A 24,457-nucleotide genomic window follows, 5' to 3' on the forward strand; every position below is an offset into this window, starting at 1 on the left:
GTTGGTAACGTTAACAAAAATTGCACAAGAAATTAAAAGAGTTTTATTCATTTATCATTTGCAAATCCGAGAACGTAGCCCTTGGCATGAACCGAAGACAGGCTGCGAGATGTGTATGTGTGGGGAGAACAGGATTTTTAAAATGCTTAAGTTGCAAGGATCTGATTATTAAAGAGAAGAGTTGCTAAGGTGGATGAAAATGGGACACTGTAATAAAACTGTCAAGTCCAATGACAGAAAGTCACCCCAAAGGGTGATCTGATCACAAATCCCTACCCGGGCAGGTTATGGTGGGTAGTCATGCCTTAGGCCTATAACTTTTTTTAGTAAAAGGTTTATTTTTGTTTTAAACAAGCTGTGGCCATTGTTTCTGTTCATCTAGGTTAACACACCTTTGAAACGCCTCGTTTTCAGAGCCCTCGGAAGTGGAATCACCTTCAAGAGAGCACATAACCTTGTTAACTATCCTGTAATCGAATCCCCACCTTGCTTTCTCCCACTTGATTCATGTAATCTTCCTTTTCTTCCCACCTTGATTCCAAATGTATAAAAGAAACCACAAAACTGTCATTCTCTGAAGCATTTGAGATCTTGCTTCCCGGCAATGTCATCAGTTTGACTCAAATAAACTTATACAAATTACGTTTTTTTTTAAGTTGCGGCCCCAACAGATTTGGACATTTCTTGTGTTGACATTAGGGTTGTAAACTTAACATCATTCATTTTCTGATGGGGCAAGTGAACTTTCAGTGGTAACAATGGGAAACACATGATCAAGCATTTGTCAACGTCCTAGTTTCCTAGTTTCCATTCAGACGCACAGAACAAAGGCTTTTGGTAGAGCAGTTCTAGTACAGAGGTGTGATTTATCAAACAGCACAGTCAGAACAGAGGGGCTGTTTACCCTGCAGGCCGTTTCAGAGCTCAAAGGAGCAAAGCCAGGCCTGGTAAGCAGCTTTAGAGTTTAAACTACAAAATGTTCACATATTGGGCCACAAATTATGATATAGGGAAATAGTGTCAAGCCAATGCCATTAAGATGAAGTAATTATAAGTCCTTCTCACCTGTCCCCTTTACGACTTAAGGATAAAACAGAGAACTTAGATTCTAACTACTCTTTCTGGTCTTCTGAGAAGAGCTATAATGTTGAACAAGTTGAATAAAAATGTGTTAAATTGTCAATCAGCTATATCAATGACCAGATCCTAGAAATGAAAAGAAAAACAATTTATCAATTTTTCTTTATGGGTGCTGCTTTTGGTGCCATGTGTAGGAATTCTTTACCTAATCCTGGATCACAGAGTTTTTCTCTTTTGTTCTTTTCTAAATGTTTTATAGTTTTATGTCTGACCTAGTATCATTTTCATAGTTAATTTTTGTATGAGACGTGAGATTAAGGTCAAGGTTCATTTTTTGTCTTTTGATGTCCAATTGTTCCAGCACCATTTGTTGAAAAGGCTGTTTTTCCTTCCTTGAATTGCTTTTGCACCTCTGTCAAAAATTAGTTGCACGTATTTGTAAGGTCTGTTTCTGGGTTCTGTGTGTTGTTCCATGTGTCACTCATGTTGAAAATACTATACTGTCTTGATTTCTATTGATAACTAGCTTAAAATGCTTCCTCCAACTTTGTTTTATTCATTATTTTAGTTATTCTAGTTCCTTAGCATTTCCATATAAATTTTAAGAAAAGCTTGTCTATATCTACAAAAAGTCTGGGGGTTCTGATAGGAATTGTACTGAATTTAAAGATCCGTTTGCGGAGAATTGACGTCTTTACTATGCCGTCGTCTACTAGCATCGGTATCTTACCACGTTAGGTCACATGTAGGAACCTTACCACCATTTATACTCCCTACTTTATCATTAGTTGTCTTAAATATCTCCTTTACATACATTGAGAATCGTATCAGACAGTATTACACCTTTGCTTTTAGCCATCTAACATAATTTTAAAAAACTCAAGGAGAAAGGTAGTCTAGTATATTTACCTATAAAGTTACCCACTGACATTTGTTACTTTGTAATTTTAAAAGTTCTGTTTTATTCTTTAATAATTTGTCTTTCAGTAAGCTTCCTTTACTTACTTTTCTTTTTCTTTATACACAATTGTAGTTTTAAACTAATTGTGTATTTATCGTTTTTATGACCTGAAACTATTTTGCACCACAGTTTGCGTTTTTTTGTGACTCTCAGTCATGCTGGCGCTCTTCCTCACGTGTTTTGTAAGCATTTCCCAGGCTTTTGACTGTGGGACTATTCTGAATCGTTGTGAGAGGAGTTCGTGCTCCAGCCAGCACCCTGGGACACTGCCGACCGAGGCTCACGTTACGTTAGTGTGTGTGCTTGGGGTTAGAGTGACTTTACGACCTGAGCGTGAGCCCATGTTTACGAATCCTCAGGGGGTGCTCTCCTGCGGCCCCAACTGAAGCCCGGGTCCAAACAGACCCAGTGCTTGGCTGTTTTCTTCACCAGTTGGGCATTTTTTTCCTAGCCCACCTTCTCACCGAGTTGGCCCTTTACCGGTCTTGATTTTTGTAGGGGCCTAACTTCTACCTCCCTATGTTTCTCCCTGTCAGAGCCTTATTTCCTGTTCCTCCTGCAGCTTTAGATGACAAGCCAGTTGGCCCTGACACCAAGATATGCTCTAGGGTCTCTAGCCGCAGCTTCTGTAGTCTCGTTTCTAGCTCTCGCTTGAGTTTTAGCTCCCCGGGATTTTTTTTCTTCCTCTCTTGAGAGCTCAGTTGTGTTCTCAAGGAGTTGGTAGTATTTTGTTCAGCAGTTGTAGTAATTTGGTATCAGAAGATTTTTCAGAATATTGACTCCATTATATTATTAAAAGTAGAAGTTTCTGACACACCATTCTGTAGATCACCAATTGTTGGGTTAGGGACCCGCGCCTGGTTCCTGCAGAACTGGCCACCTGGGACAAAAGTCTCTCAGGAGGGGCTGTGGATGTGACACTTGGCCTTAAAAGGAAGGAGTATGGGCATCTTTGGCACTGCTGTCATGTCAGCCAAGGAAGTAGACAGGCTGAAGAAGAGAGGGAATGTCCAACTGTGTCTAGGGCTACAGCGAGGTCAAGTAAGACCAAGACTGAAGGTTGACAGTGGGATTTCACAACCAGGAGAACTTTGCCCAAGAAGCCTCCATGGAATGGAAGGGGAAGAAGAAGGCTGTTTTTTAACCTCTGGGAAGATGGTCTGTAGTCCAGGCAATTCCCATTTTCTCAGAAAGCATGACTTGTTTATCAATAGATGGCTGTTTGTATTCTCTTATTTTAATTCTCTCTGGGTTACAACCCTGCCTATGGTAGATTAGCCCTGCCTGTCATAGAAACTGGACTCAGTCATAGAGTGCAGGACTGACCCAGCATGTACCTGTTCTCATTTATATGTCCTCAAATGAGAAGACAGCCTGGAGTACCAAGAGCTGAGCTGGAGTATTTAAGAGAAAGAAGATATGAGGTATTGTCCGTTCAAACATGAAGCTTCTGTTATATGGAACTTCTAAAAATTATTATGAAAAATGTCACACATTCAAAAACTAGACAGAGTAATTCATCACTTCCCATTTACCCATTTCACAAATTGAAGGAATTTTTGTACATTGGCCTCATTTATCCTTTTTTTATTTCTCTTTCCTTTGCTGAAATATTTTAAAGAAATCCCTGACATCCTTTATTGTACTTTCACATACAGACACATATACATGCTATTCAATATGAAAATTGTTATATACAGTCATAATCCATTATCATACTCGCTACAAGATTGATAGTTCTTTGGAATCACCTCCTATACTGAGAGGATGAGGCCCCGCCCTATTTTTGTTAACTTCTTTGAACATGCTAGTCTGTTTCTCCTTTGTTTTGTGCACTCGTCAGGTCTCTGCCCAGGAGGCTCTATACCTGGTGGACTTCTCGTCATTTGCGTGTTGGCTCCAGCATGGCTTCCTCAATAGACGTTTTCTTCTAATCACCAACACTAAAGTAATGTCTTCTTTCCACATCTGGTTGGTCACTGTCTCATCAGTCTGTCTTCCCTGCTGTGTTGTTTGTTTGCTTGTCCTCTCCGCCCCCTAGATGGTAAGTACCATGAGAGTCAGGGAAGACCTTGTAGGTCTCGTCGTGTTCATTGCTCTGTGCCCAGGACCTAGCATATAATAATGAAGCTCATGTTTAGAAACAAGTCAGTTATTAGAGGGATTAATAAGAAAAGAGTCCACAATTTTCTTAGTATTTTATAACCATTATCTCTTTCTATGACTGATTCCTATTCCAGAACTTTTCTTTTCTCAAGAGCTTTAACCAACAGCTGTGTTTGCAAAAAGCGCTGGGTTGTTGTCCCTTTCAGGACATTTAATCTTTTAAATCCTCAAAATATTTTGTAAAATGTGGGTAAAGTCACTTCTGACCTGTTGAGAGGCAGTGTTTTTACTGACATAACTCTCATTTGAGATCACTTTATTTGACTTTGCAGCTAATAAATCTGTTTTGGCCCGTATGAAACAGGATGAAATGATTTTGTAGCCCACGTATTCTTGAACCGGTTATTTGAACTTCTTTTATTTAGTACATCATTTGTATTCCATGTTAAGGGATGTTTCTAATTGTTCTTTAGCATGAGAAAGAGATACAACTCAATAAACACAGATAATTTTATAATTAAAGACTTGGATTCTTTTTGGAAACGTATGATTTCAGACCTACAGAAAAGATGCAAGAATGGTATCAAGAATTATTCTGTACTCTTCACCAGACTCCCAGCATTATTAACCTTTTACCACTTTAATGTCCTTCCCCACTTGTCTTTTTTATTTCTTTCAAATTGAGAGTAAGTTGCAGGCATTCAAAACAAAGCCATTCTTTTTTTTTATAACCACTGTGCAAGGACTGAAATCAGGAAATTAACCTGATGTAATGCCATTGATGTCATCCATAAATCTTATTCAAATGGCTTCAAGTTTCCCATTTTCTTTTCCGGGTGAAGAAAATCCCAGATCACAACTTGCACAGAGTCCTCTTGTGTCTTTAATCTCCTTTAATCAGTAACAGTTTTACTTTTCATAAATTTAACATTTTTGAAGATTATAGGCCAGCTACTTTGTAGCAAGTCCCTCAGTTTGGGTTTAATTCATGTTTCGCAAGAGACATGGTTTTTCTAAGGTATCAGGAGGTGTGTGATGTTGACTTACCCCATTATAGGTGCTTACTTTGGTCACTGGTTAAGGTGGTCTGCCAGATTGCTCCACTGTTAAGATATGCTTTTCCTCTTTGTATCGAATAAGTATTGTTGAGGACATGTTGAGACTATTTAATATTCGGTTTCTCATCCACACTTCTACCCACTAGTTTTAGCATTCATTGATGAATCTGAATTATGATGACGATGGTGATTGTCAATGGTAATTTTCTAATTTCATCATTTTTTGGTACATTTTTTAGTTGAGATTCTGCTGTAAGGAAGAGCTTCCCCCTTTCATTTATTTGTTTTTATCATTATGCATTCATGGATTCTTACTGTATTTAATGGGTTACATATAAGCTGTGATTTAAAAAATTTAATACTTAAATTGTCATATATTTGGCCAGTAGGAGCCTTTTCAACGTGGTCCTGTGACCTTTCGACGTATCCCCATCATTTTTTGAGTGTTTCCTTACTTTCTGGAACAACAAGATATTCTAGGCCGGGGCTGGGCAAACGTTTTCTTTAAGTGGCCAGATAGTAAATATTTTTGGCTTTGTGGGCCATACAATCTGTTGCAACTACTTAACTCCACCCTTGCAGCAGGAAAGCAGCCATAGACAATTTGTAAATCAATGAGCATGGCTGTATTCCAATAAAACTTTATTTACAAAGACTGGTAGCTGACTGCATTTGGCCTGTGGGCTGTAGTTTGCCAACCCTGTTCTAGGCTCATACTGTATTTTTCTTAAGCCAGCCTCAGAATTGGCCATTTTTCTAAGGAGCCATGGTCCTTTTAGCACTGAATGGTGTTTAGAAACTGAGATCTGGGTACTAGATATGTTTATTGCTACTGGGATATTGTTTATTCTAGGCCCTCTTGGAAGACAGAGCTAGATAATATAAGAATCTATTCATGCATACTTGTATACGTGTATACGTGTGTGTATGTACATAGGCACATCTATATTTCTATATCTCCATATGTTATGAACCATTGAGAGAGAGTGATATCTCTAGAACCACAGGGTGTATTCTAGCCTTTCCACTTTGTATATCTGTAATTTCTCTCTCCAACATTGACAAACCTGACTCCTATCATCCACAGTATATTTATTTGTTGCATCCTAGACTATTGCAGAAAGTAGTTTTAGAATTGCTAACCCATAACTGAAAAACTAATCTGTTGAATTGAATTTAATTGTTCATTTACACTTCTTATCTGTCTTTAACATTAGGGTGTAAATACTGTGCTCAAAAGTTACTTTGGTTAGTTCTTCCCCCATCCCTTTAGGATATTGTGTTTTTTATTTTAAATATGTTAATAGTAAGGATCATTTGTTCTTATTTGGATTGTATTTTAGGCCATTTCCTCCATTCTTATTTCATTTTATGTTGATTTTTTTGAGTATGTGAAACATGAATGTCGTTTCAAAAGTCAGAACATACAAAAAGGCATATGTAGTGAAGTTATTCCACATACATTTCTTTTACCCAGTTTTCACCTGCTTCCTTTTCATCCTGTTCCCATTTACCCCTTGGAGGCAACCATTCTCACTAGTTCTCATTTACTGTTCTGTGTGTCTTTTGGCACAAGTGAGCATGTGTAGTTCTTGTTTTTCCTTCTTTTATACATGAAAGAAAGCAAACATACTATAGATAATCTGTCCTGTAATTAATTCACAAGCTCAGGAGTTGATCAAAGTAGGATACTTTTGGGTGGCGAAATGAGTGGCCTCAGCTGAATCAAGTTACTGGAGGAGTGAGTAGGAACTGCATCTGATTATAGTCAAGTTGAGACAACAAGAAGCAGGTCAGTCTTGCCTAGGCATTCTGCCTCGGGTTAAAAAGACAATAATACTTTAGTGGCAGGCATCTTGGTGATATCAATCTGTCTCTCGATACAACTCTAATCTAGACCGTTGTCCTCCAGTCTACTCCTTGCTCTCTATTCCTGATGCTCAGTTGCCATCCTGGGGTCTCTTTTCTCTTTTGTCTTGGAAATTACCTTTGTACTTCTTTTGTACTTTTGTATCCCATGTCATCCTCTTTCTTAATTTACTCTGTCATTTTGGTGAAACACATCCTTTAGTAGCTTTGTAAGAATGAATACCTGAAATATTTTTAGATCTGTACTTCTATAAATGTCTTTATTCTAGCCCCATAGTTGATTCTTATGAATGCATGTGGATTCCAGGTTAAAAATAAGTTTCCTTAAAAATTTTTCACTACTTCATTGAGGTATAATTTACATCTGAAATATTTCCAACGTGTAACATTTGTTGTTAAAGATCCAGGTTTTGCTCTGATATTAGTATTTCCTTTCAGCCTGAAGACCTTCCTTTGGCATTTTCTTGTAGTGCAGTTCTGCTGGTGGTGGATTTTCTTGGTTCTCCTGTATCTGGATAATGTTTTGTTTTTTTGTTTTTTTTTTGGCAGAAAACAGGTCAAGTTTAATGGCGGGGGGGCGGGTGTGTGCAGGGAGACCCCTGGGAGGCCACTCGCGTCTGGTGCCCAGCGCACCGAGCTCAGTGCCACCCGGCGGGTTCTCTGGATAATGTTTTTATTCTTGAAGGATATTTTTGCTGGATATAGAATTCGGGGTTGCCTTTAAAGATGTTGTTCCACTCTCTTCTGGCTGCTATGAAAGAAGATGATAAGAAATCTGCTGTCATTCAAAATGTTCCCCTCTATGTAGTTTATCATTTTCCTTTGGCTGCTTTAGACTGTCTGTATCTTTGGTTTTCAGCAGTTTAATTATGAGTTTATTAATGAGTCTAGATGTAGTTTTTAAAAATTTTTCCTCTTTGAGGTTCACTGAACTTCTTGAATTTATGTATTTATATCTTTCACCAAACCTGGGATTTTTTTGGTCAATATTTATTCTATTTTTTTTTTTTTTTTTTTTTACTTATTCTGTATCTTCTGGGATTCTGGTTACTCATGTTTTATCTTTTGATATCCTTTAAATCCATAAGGCTCTGTTCATCTTTTTGTTCAATCTTTTTTCTCTGTTCTTCAGATTGTATAATTTGTATTGATAAAGCTCACTCACTCTTTATTGTTTTATCTCTTTTGCTGTTCTGCTCATCCACTGAATTTTTCATTTCACTGAATTTTTCATAATATCATTTCAGATGTTATATTTTTCAGTTTTAAAATTTCCATTTTTAAAGTAAATTTTTATTTGTCTGTTGAGATTGCCTATCTTTTTAGTCATTCAAGTGTCTTTTCCTTTATCTCAGAGAGCATAGTTATAATAGTTGGTTTAAAGTCTTTGTCTGATAATTCTAACCGCTGAGTCATTTTAAGGTTGGCAGTGTTAATCATTTTCACTTTAGAATTGGTCAAATTTTCTAGGTTCTTTGTCAAATAATTTTGAATTGTGTCTTGGATGTAGTTAATAGTATTTTGCACAGACTGTGAATTCTGTTAAATTTAGCCAAAGAAAGTTGATGTTTTTTATTTCATGGGCAATTGGCCTGAGACCACCTTAGGCTCAGACTGTAAGTCTTGTCTCCGGCAGGTTCAAATCTGAGTTCAATTTTTAAAGTCTTTATGATGTTGCATTGAGTTTGTCCTATACATCTGTTCTGTTAAGGGGTCAGCCTGAGACTAGTACAATGTTTATTAAAAATTAGAGACGTCTCTTCTTCAGCTCTCTCCTCTTCTAGATTGCCACTGGAAGCCAGCTGTGGTTGCCCGGGCTCTTTTTCCTTTCTTCTGGCTGTGGGATTTCTCTTGAAGTTTTAGCTACCTGTACTGCTCCACTCCTGTGGCTATGGCCTGCTCTTGCGGCAAAGCTGCTCCCTTCACCCTGTCAACAAACAAACAAACAAACACATGAAACTCGCCCCAGTGCTAGTCACGCCTCAAAATTGCTATCTGTTTTGTTTACTCATGAGAATCTAGGTAGTTATTTTTGAAGTTTTTTTCTCCAGAGTTTATAGTTGTTAACCCAGTTTGTTTTGATGCCAAGCCTGGGCTCTCCTAACTTATCCCATTCATCAGGAATTCAGCTGGTGTAATATTGAATAAACCTTTAGTAAGAAAGATAGATTTATTTGTCAGGGTTCTCTAGAGAAAGAGAATCATCGGATCTAGATATAGGAAGGTATTTGTTATAGGAATGGGCTTAGGCAGTCGTGGAGGCTGAGACGTCCCATGATCCGCTGTCTGCACACTGGAGCCCTAGGAAAGCTGCTGGTGTAATTCGTTCTCAGTCTGAAGGCCTAAGGACCAGGGGAGCCAATGATGCAGCTGCTAGTGTCTGAAGAACCAGGAGTGCTGAGAGCAGGATCCAGTCAAGTCGACATGTAAAATGAATCATTACAGTAGGTTAGACTAGAGTTGCAGTGAGGAGCCCTGAAAGACTGTGAGAAGGCACCATAAAATAGGTATCTTCTGTGTTTTAGGTGCAACGTGGATTGAAGAAAAGACTTGGGAGGCTGGATAAGAAACTGTTGTCATCTTTAGGCTACACTATTGTAACAAGAAGTCGGAAAGGAAGGAATCTATCTATTTAGGACACAGTTTGAGGGTAGAAGAGATAGAATTTGGTAATAGAGGATTATTAATGGGGAGGAAGAGGTGAGAAGACTACTGTGTTCTGCCTCGGGATGATAATGATGTCATTAATCTGGACGCAGTATGTAGGCGGAAAATCTAGTTTGAGGAGAATAATAACTTCAATTAGAAACATGTTGCATTCGAGGTGCTTGCCAATATCATTCGGCAGGAAGTTGGAAAGTTGAAGAGATTTAGAAAGCAAGGCTGGAGATGTAGATTTAAATCTTTAACAGATAAGTGTGATGAGGCTTAAGAATAGAACCTTGCAAATGGTAGAAGCTTAAGCGGTAAGTAAAAGAAGAGTCAGCAAGGAAATTTGAGAATTGCCGAGAAAGAGAGAGAGAGAGAGAGAGAGAGAGAGAGAGAGAGAGAGAGAGAGAGAGAGAGAGAGAGAGAGAGAGATCGGAGAACCAGGACACTGGATGTCCTGGAGGTAGAGGGACAAGAATTTGTGGTCCAAGGGGCTGGTCAGTGGCATCCTGTTCTAAGGGGGGCCAAGTACAAAGTACCGTGTTTCCTGGACAATCAGCTCTAATCGTCTTTTGGAGCAGAAATTAATATAAGACCTGGTATTATATTATATAAGACCTAGTATTATAGTAAAACAAGACCGGTCTTATATTAATTTTTGCTCCAAAAAAATGCATTAGAACTGATTGTGTGGCCTGGTCTTATTTTCGGGGAAACACGGTACCTGAGTATATGACATTGTTTTAGTAATGAGGATTTTCAGCTCTAGGGATACTGAAAGCCGTATTTCATTGTAGGGATGAGTGCAAAAGTCATATCCAAAGGAGGTTAAAGAGTATGTCATGGGGGAAATAGAGGTAATAAGTCTAGACCATGTTTTCAAACTTTGGCAGGGATGGAAATGAGAGAAATGGAATAGAAATGGAATGGTAGCTGGTAGCTTGTGTGTGCAGGAGAGCAGGGTCACACCCTTAGTTTGGTTGTTTGCTGCTGGGGGGGCAACTATGTTGTAAGCATGTAGAGACATTTCTTCCTCTCATATAGGAAGGGAGGAGAGGATAGGTAGAAATTCTGGAGTTTTGTCCGAGAGAAGAATGAGCCCATGTAGGAGGGAGTTGGGAGCTGAAGGCATTGACTGAGAATGAGAGGGTTAAGGGTGAGGTGACACTTCCCCTTCAAGTGATGGCATAGAAAATAGTTGGAAACCAGTCTTCCTTCCAAGAACAACTAGAAAAGCTGGCTTACCTCGATCTCCAAAAAAACCTTTTGAAGGTATTTAAAAGGCAATAGTGAGTGATTATCTAGGAAGGAATAAAGGCTTAAGGATATAAGGGTAGTATTTGGGATTGTGTATCTCCTATAGAAGTTTATGAATTTTTGGAGGGATCAAATGAAAGACTAAGAAACTGAAAAACTGAGCAATGAATTCGATATTTTCTTAGGGCCAGAGAGACAGAGATTGGAATTTGGACCCCGCTAATGTAGGGAGTGTGTGGCCCTCGTGAATCACTCTTATTTGGGATTGGGGTCCTAAAGGGCTGTCACCTACAAGTAAGGGTCAGCTGGATGTAGATAGGACCTCGTAGGAACTGGAGCGCCACTTCGAATACATTTAAACCCTGAAAAGAGATGGAGGTAATTTATTGTATTTGTTTCAGGTGCTTGGCAGAAGCCAACGTAAATCGTGTTTGGAAGATGATAATATTATACTAGGCTCCAAATTATTACCATAAAACAGTTTACAAATATAATATTCAGCCTGTAATTGAGAAAATTAGGCACATTGTAAACAAAATCAAGTAGAAGCAACAGAAGATAATGTTACATCTATAGGGGCCTCTGATATTGGAGTTTGTAGGAGCCAATTTTAATATAACTATGCTTACCTTGTTCAAAGAGATAAAAGAGAAGATTCACCATTTTCAGTAGAGAACTGGAAACTTTCCAAAGAATGAAATGGAAAATCTAGACTTGAAAACACAATAACTGCAATTAGAAACTTGATGGATTAAACGAAGATTATATAGAGAATTAGTAAAGTGGAAGAATTACTGAAGAGACTGAGGGAGACATCGGGACACTGAGAAAGTCGAACGTGTATAATTGGAGTCCCAGACATAGGGCCTCAGAGAGAAAGGGGCAGAAGTGACCCTGGGAGAGATTGGCGGAAAGCTTTCCATAGCTGATGCAAGTTATCCAGCAATAGGTTTCAGAGACCTCACTAACACCATGCAGAGCAGGGTAAAGAGAAATTGTACCCTGCTATATTGTAGTAAACCTGTAGAATACCAAAGACAAAGTAAATAATCCCCAAAGCTTCCAGATGTGGGCACAGAAAGTAGTAGTATGCTTTCAAAGAATAAGCAATTAGACCAAAAATCAAATAGACAGACTTCTCAACAGAAACAGTGGAGGCCCAAAGGCAGTGGAATGTTGTCTTCAAATTACTGAAAGAAAATAACTGACACTCTGGAATTCTAAATGCTGTGAGAATATCCTACAGGAATAAAGATGAAATACATACATTCCAGACTTGACCGATTTTCAGTTGTATTGCCACTCTTTAAAATGGTGAAAAGACACATGTGGCAGGTGGCTTCCATGTGGGACAACACAGATACTGAAAATTTCCATCATTTCAGAAAGGACAGCACTGCTATAGGTATTAAGAAAATCAGGAGGGTATTTTGAACAATATTCTGCCCCCTTCCTCCCCGCCCCCCTCAGTTTTACTGATTCTTCTGCCAGGTCAAATCTGCTTTTGAGTCTCTTGTGTGAATTTTTCATTTCAGTTATACTACTTTTTAACTTGAATTTCCATTTGGTTCTTTTTTATAATTTCTATCTCCTCTATTTGATGAGCCATTGTTTTCATACTTTTCTTTACTTTAAAGATGGTTTCTTTTAGTTCTTTGAACATATTTATAAAAGCTGCTTTGAAGTGTTTGTTGCCCAAGTCCAAAATCGAGGCTCCCCCTGACAATGTTTATTGAAATTGGCCAGCCCAATGTACGGATCACACTTTTCAGGTTTTTTGCATGTAATTTTTTGTTGAAACCTGGATAATTTTAGTAATATATTTTGCATTATGTTTCATTTCCCCCCAATTGGAGGTGGTTGCTCTTTTTCTTAGTTTAGTGACTTGCCTATACTAATTCAATGGAGTCTGTTTCTCTTGCCGTCTGTGTGTGTGTGTGTGTGTGTGTGTGTGTGTGTGTGTGTGTGTGTGTCTGCCTGCCTGCTGAGGTCTTTGCTCAGTTCTTCCTTTCTCATTTTTATTTTTAAGCTCCACTTTTTGGTAGTTGCCCTTGGGTCAGTATATGTTAGTGATCAGCCTGCGATTGGTCAGAGGTGTGTTTAAACTCCTTGAGACAATGAGGACCCTCCCCTTTGTCAGTGGTTCTTCTGAGGCTTCGAATGCCTTCAGGCGGCTTACAAATCTGCCCTGGCTTTCGCCTTCTGTACTTGCAAGGCTCCCACTCATGTAGGGGGTGAGTGAGTAGGTCTCTAGCGCCCTCTCATTTCTCTCCTGCCTGTTGATAGTTCTGTGCATGCACACAGCAGGAAAACGTCGATTCTCATCAAGGCCCACTGGGGTGGTGTCCTACCCTGGTTCTCCCTGTCAAATTTCTGGTTGGTCGGCTGATCTCCTTTTTTTTTGGTGAATTTTTGTGTTTATTTGAACCAAACTGATGACAGTTGCTGGGAAGCAGGGCCTCCAATGCTTTTCTGGTCTGCTGATCTCTTGTAGCTTGCCCTAACTAGCATGACAAACTCAGGCGAGCTGTGACACTGGCCTTCCCAGATTCCCCCCCCCCAATCACTATTATTTTTGAAAATGCCTCTGGGCACGGAGTTCTCCTTGCTCTGCAGAGAAATCTAACTGCTTCTGGCAGGGGAGCTGCCAGTCTTCAGTTTGCCCTGCCCCATTATAAGGACCCCCACACCCAGGAGTGGGAGTGGGTGTGGGGTGGTGGGAGCCCCAGCCTAAACCGCCACACGTTCCCACTAATCTGACTGGAATTTAGTAGGTTTTCTTGAGTAAACACTTCTCAGTGTGTTGTATGTCTTTGGACAATATTCAGATCCTTAAATGGTTGGTTTTGATAATTTTGTCCACTTTTGTCATTGGGGATAATATTTGTCAAACTCCTCATTCAGCCATTCTGGGCGTCCTTCTCCCTGTCCTTTCTCTCTCAGTCTCTTTGTCTCATTTTTAAACATTTAAATTTAATTCAAACTGAATTTTATTTCAGAATATGTTATGAAGTAGGGATCTATTGGCTATTTTTAAAAATGGTGTTAAGTAATGTCTTAACATTACTTGTTGACTATTTTGTGTTTCCCATTGATTGATAATGTAAATTGTTTATTTCTTTAATTTTGGTGAGATTTATTTTAACCTTATCCTCTTTGTTTTTCTGCCTCCTTCTATCGATTACGACCTCTTTCACTTGTTTTTACCATATCTTACTTTCCACTGGCTGCATCTTAGCTTGTGAATAGGCTCAACCTTTTCACTCTTTAAACCTGTCTTTTGAATTAATCTCCTTGAGTTTCCTGCATGACCCAGGTGCAGAAATTTCACCTGCTCTTGCTACTCATCAGGGCCAAGACGAGGGTAAGGTGGGTGAGACGCTGAGGGTACCAGCACTTCAGGAGGCACTCACTGTCAGAGGCCTGCACAGAGGGCTTGGTACTCGGAGGGCTTTGCTTTGATACATTTGGCATCCCAGGTGCCTTGCTTACCTTTTCCTCCTCCTGGCCCTGATGCTCGTATTTCTCAATAGGACACATTTGTCGTAACCTGGTTTCTGTCCCAATTAGGCTTCATTTATTTAAATTTTGTGATCACTTGCTCTGCATTCTGCATCGTGCAGGTTTAGGGAATATGAATATAAAGCATCTCAAGACACCACTTCTTTCACCCAGATTTACTCTTTCTCAAGTCTAGTGCTTTTCCCCCTTTCCTTCTCATTCCTGCTTTTCGTGCCATGTGACACTTACTGCCTGTTCATCCTAACCCCAACCCAACTCTGTAGAATGTACAGCTATTTTCATGGTAAACACTCTCTCCGGTAGCCAGTGGGCAGTTGGGCAATATACCAGTGGCCCTCATTCTGGAAGCTGGTGATGATTAGAAGTTGACTTGCGCTTTCAATGTGTCAGGGTAGGAGTGCCCAGAATTTCTCCCGGGTTAATGGGCCTTCACAACTGTCGCTAAGAGGGGAAGGTTGCTTGTTTGTTCATCCTCTGCTTAGCATCTTATATACTTGGAATCTTTCCATCTGCTTCCAGTACTTTGATACCCAAAGGCAAGCTTTGACTTCCTGCCCAGCTGTCTGGCTTTTTCTTGCCAAATTTGTTTCTTGGGTCCTGTGTTTTGTTCCCCATTCTTTGCTGACTTGTTTTCAGTGTGGTTTCCCTGAATGACCTTGCTTTGCTTGGTATTCTCACTGCTTGTTCATGAGAAATCATTCAGTCATTTAAGGAGTGATTAGCGAGTACCCATTCTATCCTAGGTGCTATGGGAGCCAGGGGGTTCTACCGATGAACCTAACCAAACATTCCTTGTTTTCCTGAACTAGAGAGACAAGTTCGGTATAAATCACACCAACCGAAACACAACTCTGATATTTGCCGTGAAGGAAAGTTACAGAGGCAGCTGACCTAGGGGCATTTGAGTCGAGATCTCTGTACCTCCATCTCACTTAGCTGGCAGTAACTCCTCTGAATTTTGAACTCTTGCCTACATCAGGATTTGATAGGAAGTATCCCTTTCCCAATTCTGGCTCTTGTTGTGGATTGTCTTTCTCCTGCTTGCAGCTTGCTCCCAAACCTGCGCCCTACCCAAGGCTGCCATTACCTGTATTCTTACTCAGTAGTGGGTGCAAACCCTGATCATAAACCTATCTGCCTTTGGAAGTTACTTTCTCCCTTGTTATTTAACGTCTGACTCTGTTGGTTCTTTCCCTACATCTTCATTAGCTTCTTTGTTATATTTTCTACTTCTTTGTATTTCCTAAACGTTGCCCTAACCCAGGTTTTGTCCCAAGCCCTTTTCTGTATCAGCTTACCCTTTCTTGGCAAGCTCATCCATTCTAGAAAACTTTGGGTTACCATCTTTATGCAAATGGCTGGTTAATTTATTTTTCTAAGCTATGCTCCAGTTTCCAAGTATTTGGTGTAGAGGTGTAGGTAGAGGTATGCATGTCCTGTGTAGAGGTTATTCCCCAAGTAGAGGTCATCATTTTCTCTAACTTAGTGATGTCATCATCATCGCCCAGTCTCCTTGTTTGAAATCTCACCATTGCCACCTCCTTGCTGTCCTCCAGATGTGCCTGGTTGCCAAGTGCTGCCAGTTTTCCTGTGTAACATCATGCTAAGGGTCTCTGTTTCACTCTAATTCAGGCCTGCCTTTCCCCCAGGCTCTTCTAGAACTTCTCTAAGGTGCAGCTGCTGCTCGTCCTTCTCACCTGTAGATGACAGAGTTCTGCGCCAGGTTCATTTTTCCTGAAACACAACTCTGATCTCTTCTTCTCCTCTGCTCATTCATGCTTCAGAAATTCCCTATTGCCTTTGAAAACTGGCCGGTTTTCTAGATCTTCCAACTTGTTTTAATCTCCTTGCCACTGCCTCCCTTCATATAGGCTGGATTCTATCCAAATGGAATTAATGTTGCAAGAACCTGCCTGTGTTTTTCTGTTTCTCTCTCTCTCTCTCTCTCTCTCTCTCTCTCTCTCTCTCTCTCTCTCTCTCTCTCTTTTTTTTGGTTTCCTTTTGCCAGCAGTATTCTTTTCTCACATTCTCAGTTCTTCCTTAAAATCTTTCCTGAAGCTGTCTTAGATTTCCTGACCTGGAGATATATACCCTTTCTCTCCCATCATATATACATTTACCCACACTTAAAAAAAAAAAATAGTGGTATCCCTTCCCAACTTGTATTGTTAGTTCAATATGATTTTTATAAATCTAATTAACTTTCATATGTCTCATTTCACCTAGTACAGTGCCTTGCAGAAGCATTTGTTGAATTAATGAGTGGATGAATGCATTTTTGCATTAGACCATCAGACAGTCTGAACTCCTTTTTGGACCTTTCCTAATTAATACCTTGTTGTTTATCTAAGAACATCTGTTTCCCTCTGGTCTCCTAACTTTTTGACTTTATCTCTGAAGCTCTTCACATATCACTAAGTGGCTTATTACCCTTTGTCTCTGTTGCTTCTTTTGTCCTGAGTTAGTATTAATTTCAATTTAAAGAAAAATGACATCATTTTGGTAAAGGATGTGTGTGGGAAATTTAGAGGAAATGGAAGCAATGTTCAGAGTGACATCTTGATCCATTTTATGGGAAAGCATAAAGGTTGCCCACTAGGATTTTGGAAATTTGCACGTATCGGCTTGACTCCTGGGCTGGTGGCCAGCAGAGACTAGAAAGTACAAGTTGTGATGAAAGCTCAGCATCCAGGTAGAAGGCCAGGGCCAGCTGCCGGGCCCCCTATTCCAGTCCGCTGACCCAGGCAGCTGCCTGGTATTCCTTAGGAGCAGCTGCCTGAGCTTCTGGTCAGATGACTGGCAGGTAACAGTAGGCAAATAGATGTCTAGCTACAACATTTCCATTTTTTGAAAGCCAGTGACCCATCTGGGGTTCCATGCATAGTTTTGGACAGCGGGTTTTGGCAGTGAATTAGGTTTTGTTGATGAATTCTAAGAAGTTGATTTCTTGTTTTTGTAGAGGAACGTTATGTTGCCCAAGGTTAAACTTAGTAAATACCACATTCTCGAGCCCTAGTTCAGTACTTATTTTCTGATAGCCTTCAGACTCTAGGTCTTTGTACCGTTTTTTTCACAACCGTATTCTCTCCTGCTCTTGTGTATTTCAAAAGCTGAAAAGAACTGCAGAACTCCTTAATTCCTACCTCATTGCCCCGTTCGTGGAAGTTTGTAGTGGAAGGGGCCCACATAAGCAGGCTAGTGATACCTGTGACAGGTATCTTTATTAGCTTCTTTGTTATATTTTCTACTTCTTTGCGTTTCCTAAAAGTTGCCTGAACCCAGATTTTGTTCTAGGCCCTCTTCTGTATCAGCTTACCCTTTCTTGGCAATCTCATCCACTCTAGAAAACTAGCATGGTGAAGGTGAAGGCCTTGAAAAGAAACTCAGGGCAGATGGTGTGCTTGACTGACTGCCCAGGAAACAGTGACGGCAGGCCCTGGGAAGGGGACCACCTTGCCTCCTCCATCCACGTACTCAATTTCCAAGAGCGCAGGGGAGGCTGTAGTGTAATGGCTCTTCAGTCACCCGTCTCTCTTTGGTTTCAGCTCGTGACAACTGAGCTGCTCAAGGCAGGAAGGACTCTGAGCTGAGCGGTGGAGGCCACCCTGGATCTGGAGAGAAGAGGCGACCTTGGAAGCAGTAATGAGCCATCCTGACTACAGGCTGAACCTGGGGACCCCCAGAGGTAGTAAAAGGAAAATGGAGTCTGTCTAGCATCCGGAGACCTGAAATCCAAATGGAAAGGAGGCCCAGGACGGGTCTTAGGACTCAGGGGGATTGTAATTCCTTTGGTGACCTGTGAAATGTTCTCCCGTGTTACTCATTCTAGAATTAAGTGTGGTTTCCTGTTAATTGATTGTTATATTGATCACAGCTATTGAATTTCCTCTAGAAAAGTGGCAATCTTTTAGTAATTCCTAGTTTTAAAAAGTTTGTCTATAAACAGCAGAGCGTACTGAGCCCGTTATTCAGATTATTTTCTGTGCATATTGTGATGCTGATTTAAAACTCAAGTCTCATCTGTGGACATTTTATTCATGTTTCCTTACCCATTCTTTCCTTTTTTTGTGGCTATTTGAAGTCAGTATCAGCGAGTTTAATTCTCTTGTTGGTCTTTCTAAATTAAAAAAAAAAAAGGTGAAATATCTCCAGTTTTAAAAATACAGATGTTTGATGGAGGAAAGAGTTGATTGCTGCCTCATGTTTCTAGGTGTGTCCTCTGTGGTTGGCCCACACGGTGTTGGTACTTCGCCAGGTGACAAAAAGTCAAAGAACAAGTCCATACGAGGGAAGAAAAAGAGCATATTTGAAACCTACATGTCCAAGGAGGATGTTTCAGAAGGCTTGAAGAGAGGAACCCTTATCCAGGTGCTTACCTTACACTAGAAGGCTGTTCCTTGAATATGTGGAATCAGAAGTTATCTGTTTACTCATTAAACTCTTTTTCTGTGCTGTGTGCTTTGAGAGAAATGATGACATAACAGGCATTGGGCTTCCCACTTCTTAGACCTGCAGTACAGTTAATTAGCAGTAATAAGCACCACAAGACAGAGGCAGATACAGTGCTCTGAGATGTGAGAGGAGGGGGCCGTTACTTCCGGTTAGGGTTGTCTAGGAATGTTTTATTGGTTGGGATATATTGGACCCAGGATTGGTGCCATTTGAATAAGAGAAGAGAAAGAGCTTTATAAATGGAGGGACCAGTGTGAACTACTAACCCAGAAGTGGGGAACAGGCTTTCACTATAAGAAACATTGATGGTTCAGTCTGCCCTGAGCACGTGGAAGCTGAATGACGGAGAATAAGGTTGAAAAGGAAACAGTAAACTGCAGCTGACAGTATTTGTTGAGAGCTTTATAGTTTACAAAATACTTTTACAAGCTAGTGCAGCAAATGGCTCAGCAAATGTTTATCGAGCATCTACTGTGAGCCCGGAACGGTTTATAGTTAGCAGTTTGTGCATGGGTGCTCTCGAGATGAAGGGGGATGAGACTGCCTTTCTGTGCTTTGAGCTTGCAGCACAGTGGGGGCAGGCAGTGATGGGGACAGGTGGTAAGTGCTCAGATAAAAGTGTGACCAGGGTGTATGGGAGAATGGTTGGGGCAAACTCAGGGAGATGACACCTGCAGTGGACATTGAAGGATGACTCGATTGGACCTAGTCAATGAGTGGTATGTGTGTGGGGAGAAGGTATGGAGAGGTAGGGGCACTAATGAAAACATGTACTTGGGAAACAGTGTGGAGTAAGGCAGCTTAGGTCTCTTTAGGCATAAGATGGGAGGCAGGTAGTAGGTGATGAGCGGGAGAGGGGGGCAGGGCTACATGTTCTGTGAATTGAGTCCATTTCATAATTATTGGGTTAGTATAGAAACATTCTACGTGTACCTGGCTTACTCAGAAATGTTGACCGTGTTCCGTTTTCTTTCATTCTGAGACCCCAGCTTCTGTATTTGTGTTTTTGGCTGAAGATCCAGCCAATGAATAGATACTGTCATACTCTCTTCCTTTTTATCAGCTTTTTGTATTTACCTGTGCTCAAGTGTACGTGTGATTAATATAAACTCTTGAATGGAAAACTGTTTTTAACAAATGTGTTGATCTTTCTGACTTGGGAGGTACCATTGGCTTTTTTGTAAAGCTTCCCTTGGATTTCTTTGACAAGGCTTCTCGGGAGAGTTGGACATTTGTCCATTGATTAATCCGTTCATTTGCAGTTTATCATTCAGCCCGTACACTGAACTCCATTTCATCTCCAGTTTCTTGGCTCTCATCTTGGCTCACGTCCGCGTCCCATTGTGCCTTTTCATTCTTATCTCCCGTGCTCTGCTCCAGGTATGCTGTGTTCCATTCACCCTCATCTTCAGAGTTTCCTGTGAACACTCTGCTCTTTGATTCCTCTGTAACTCTGTGCATGCTGTATCCATGCTGTTCCTGGTGCTTGGAACGCTTCCTCCCACGGTCTTGATGTAATCATGCTGGATATTCTAAGCCTATTACCGATTCCTGACATTTATGCTTCCTCAGACTGTTTGCTTCCTTGTGGGCAGGGTCATGTCTTATGGCCAGATTAGCTCAGTGACTGGCATTTGACTGGTGCTTAATAAGTTTATATTGAATAAATATTTATTTACTGACTGAATAAAGTATCAAGAAGAGTGAGGGGAACCTCAGTTGTTCTAAATTGAAAGAAAAATTACTTACAGTTTTGGTTATAGAATTTACAGAGATAGGGTGAGGGAAATATTCTGTAGTGGTATTGTTTTTGTTCCCTCCTATTAATTTTTGCTTTTGAAACAACTCTCTGCTGATATTAAAATAAAACAAGACAAAAAGCTAATCAATAGGACAACTCTTATTCCCAGTTTTTAAGTGATTCCTCCTGGCCTGTGACATCATGAGACTCTGTAGCCAGAGCCTCCCCCCGCCACAGATGAGAACAGTTGTTCTTTGCAGATGGGGAAAGGAATGGGTTCCAGATATGAGGTCACTGTGTGAAATATACAACACTGTAAATAAGATTTTCTTAGACAGAGAAACAGAGTCCATCTGCTTTCTGATAGAAACTATGTGTGCAGGCCTTGATGGCTAAGGTAAAAAGCTAGGCAATAAAAGATATTTGAAAGCTGTCAGAGAAAATTAAACTTATTATATGTAAGCATTTGTTAACTTTTGTAGTCAAACTTAAGTATATTGTGATATCCTTTTTCTTCTTGCCATCCAGAGAAGAAACTTTTTTTGAGAGGTGTTAAGAAGATATTTTAAAATAGGAACAGAATAATATTTGTATTTGTTTTCAACACTCTGACCGGTAATTTGACATTTCAGTGGTGTTTTGCTCTCTGTGAGGAAGAGGAGTCCATCGTAACCAAAGAAATCTCTTCCTAGAGTTTGGACTTCTCCCCAGTTACCCTTGATCATGTGCATGTAGTTTGACATTTTTTTTTTTTTTAAATAAACAAGTTCTCACATCAAAGAACATCCGTCTTTTCTCTCTCTCTCTAGATACAATGTTGGGAGGTTGTTACAGGAGATGTTGGGAGAAACGAGACAATGGGATAGGCAGTCTTGGAAAGGGCTCAGATTTGGAGTGATGACCAAAGTGACATGTTAGAAGATGATAGAATTGGTTGGTATCACAATCCCAGATGATGCTTTGTCTAAAGGTGGTTCAAGCTGAGCCCCCAGAGCTGCCTGAGGCATGGTGTCAGAGTGCCCCCTAGAATAGAATATTGGTGTAGTTATTATTGTACCTCAAAAGAAATCCTACTTCATGAAGACAGGACAGGTGACCTAGTTTCTAGGACCTTCACCATTTGTTAAGAGTGAAATCAGCTGGGGAACATTTGGGTGTGAATTTCAGAGAAGAATGAAGGAGCCATCACAGTGGGCTCCCCAGTCATTTAGAAGGAACAGATGATGTTCATAAGGTTAATGCCGGGGCTGGTGGGAGAAACTCAGCTTTGTAGACATTATCAGTTAATTAGCTCAACACTGTCTCTTGACTGCCTATTAAATGGCAAGCATATACCAGGGAGGTGCTTCATTCCGGGAGATAGGCCAAAACAAGTAAAGAGAGAAAGAGGAAATCACAGCTTCTGAGGAGTGCGGGAATCCCATGGAGGAGGTGATCTCTGAGTTGAGACCTGGAGGGTGAGAATGAACCAACCCTTTGAAGAATTAGGAAAAGAACATGATGGGCAGAGAGATGAGCTAGTGGAAAAATGGCAAGCAGAAAAAGGCTTGGTGTTTTTGAGGACCCAGAGGAAAGCCTGTTGGACATGGTGAGCGAAGGGAATTATGATACGGAGTAAGTCGGCGAGTTAGGCAGCTGCCAAGTCATGTCAGGTCTCAGGGCTGATTTGGAGAGTTGGATTTTATTTAAAGAATGGTGGGGAGTCGCTGAAGGATATTGAACAGGGGGAGGACATGATCTATTTTATGCTTTAAAAACATCTCTCTGGCGGTTGTACAACAAATAGACTAGAGTGGAAGCTGGGAGACCATGTAGGAGGCCGTCAGAATAAACAGGCAAGAAAATATGGAGGTGTGAACAAGGGGGTGGAACCAGGACTGGCGTGACACGCTGCTGGATTACATGTGGAAGGTGAGGCAAGGGGAGGAATGAAGGAGGACGCCTGCGTGTTTGAGTGGAGCAGCTGGATGGACGGTGTGCCGTTCACCCCGATCGGGAAGACTGAGGGGAAGAGAGCAGGCGGCGTCAGTGAGGGAAGATGCCCTGGTGTGTCTCTGGCAGGCAGACGGGCAGTCTACAGCAGATCCGGCAAGGCCTCTGGAGCCAGCTGCTTGGGCATGAATGCGGTGTGAAGGTGGGCACCACTCAGGCCGCAGTTTTCTCGTTTGTGAGAAAGGATAACAGTACCGGCTACATAGAGTTGTTTGGAGGGGTAAATTAGTGGAATAGACAGAAAGCTCTTAAAACTGTGTGACACTTCGTAAACGACGTGTTTACTACGAGTGTTATTTGCTGTAAGAGATGCTCATTCACTTCAGGTGGTTGCTGCCATGTGGGGTTAACTGATGTTGCAAGAAAATCTGGAAATACATATTGATGTGTGAAATTCCTCAGTTTTCAGCATTCCCAAACATCCTGTAAGCCAAGTCAAACATGTTTGTGATTGCCAAGTTAGGCCAGTTAGCCAGTGGTGTGGTATTTTTCTACAGTAACACTCAGCTCCTTGGGTGTAGGCATGGAGAAGGCATTCAGTTGGGGTCACCTGAGAGTGAGCTTTTGCTAGTTGCACATTAGAGCAAGAGTTGATCCAAGGCTCAGGGTTTGCAAGTGCAGGAGGTAATGACAGGCCATGGTAGCTAGGTAGCTAAGGAAGGGAATAAACATAGTGGGAGGACAATGACTGGTAAAAATGTGGTCAGGTGCATGGATTGGAGGTCTTAGTGAAAACAGAGAATTCTCGGAGTGGGATTTCTACCTTAAGTGAGCTGGAAGGCCAGCAGCTTGTGATCAGAAAGTGTGATATTTGATTGTTTGTGTTTGGAGGTGGTGTAATTAGCAATGGTGACAAGATAGACACAGGCTTGTGAACATGGGAGAGAGAAGCTAGAGTTAGGTGGAGGAAAAGGTGGCTAGAATAACTGGCGAGGGCTGCCTGGTCACCCACATGGATGTGAAGCCCCATTAAGTGTTTATAGGAAGGGGTTGGAGAGGAAGACAGTGAGTCAAAGCATCAGCGTATGAGGGATACAATCAGAAGGTGACAGCACCCAGGAGGTAGAGCGGGAGCTAAGGGTGTGAACGTCAAAGGATCTGGGGGTCTGACAGAGGGTGGAGGCAAAACAATGTGAAAGGCCACAATGGGGAGGAACATTCTTCCTCTGCTCCCTGAGATCCATGGACCAGGAGAGAGAAAAATAGGTTCCCTTTGAGAGCATTTCAAGGGAAGCGATCATAGCAGGGACAGCCAGGTTTTGGTTAAGAGAGGAGGCGCAGAAGCAGACAGACACGATGGAGCACGCAGGAGCCTTCCTGATCAAGTTCCAGGCCCAGGAAAGGCCTGAGGAGAAGATGAGAGATGAGGGATTGAATATGTTCATGGTCGTAAAGCGATGGCAGTGGAAGTCCTAGGCTTCTTTAGGTGAGGACGACGGAACATCTGCGGGAAGTCTTTTCGTTCAAAGACCGTTTCGTGACATATTTTGCCGACAGCTTCTTCCATCAGGCTGTGGGAATGACTCTGGTTCGCTACAGAACTCTGTTAGAGTATCTTCTTCCTAAGAAGTGAACTACACTCCCAAAGGGGTCTTGTTCCTGAGGTAGAGTATCCTCCAGTCATATTGCAAATGTTTTTCTTGAACAAAGCTTCTGTCCTTCCCTCTTTGCTTTTATACATCAGGAAGCTTGGGATAGACAATTAAGAATAGAGTCTTCAAGGTCCTTTTAATTGATATCTCTTCTTTTAAATAGAGCTTAGATAAAGCC

The 24,457-nt window shown here is 41.0% G+C and overlaps 1 protein-coding gene across 2 annotated transcripts in view; it reads left to right on the forward strand.

The window, feature by feature from the left end:
- The window catches only part of DIS3L2 (DIS3 like 3'-5' exoribonuclease 2), a 307,560-nt gene that overhangs the window by 27,512 nt on the left and 255,591 nt on the right, over window positions 1-24,457 (forward strand). For both annotated transcript variants that reach the window (XM_081051782.1, XM_081051783.1), the window contains exons 2-3: window positions 18,048-18,187; window positions 18,713-18,870. In XM_081051782.1, coding sequence (XP_080907908.1) covers window positions 18,145-18,187; window positions 18,713-18,870 — 201 coding nt within the window. In that variant the 5' untranslated portion in view covers window positions 18,048-18,144. The remainder of the gene's footprint in view (window positions 1-18,047; window positions 18,188-18,712; window positions 18,871-24,457) is intronic.

The sequence above is a fragment of the Rhinolophus hipposideros genome (assembly GCF_964194185.1).
Source record: "Rhinolophus hipposideros genome assembly, chromosome: 6".
Lineage (NCBI taxonomy): Eukaryota > Metazoa > Chordata > Mammalia > Chiroptera > Rhinolophidae > Rhinolophus > Rhinolophus hipposideros.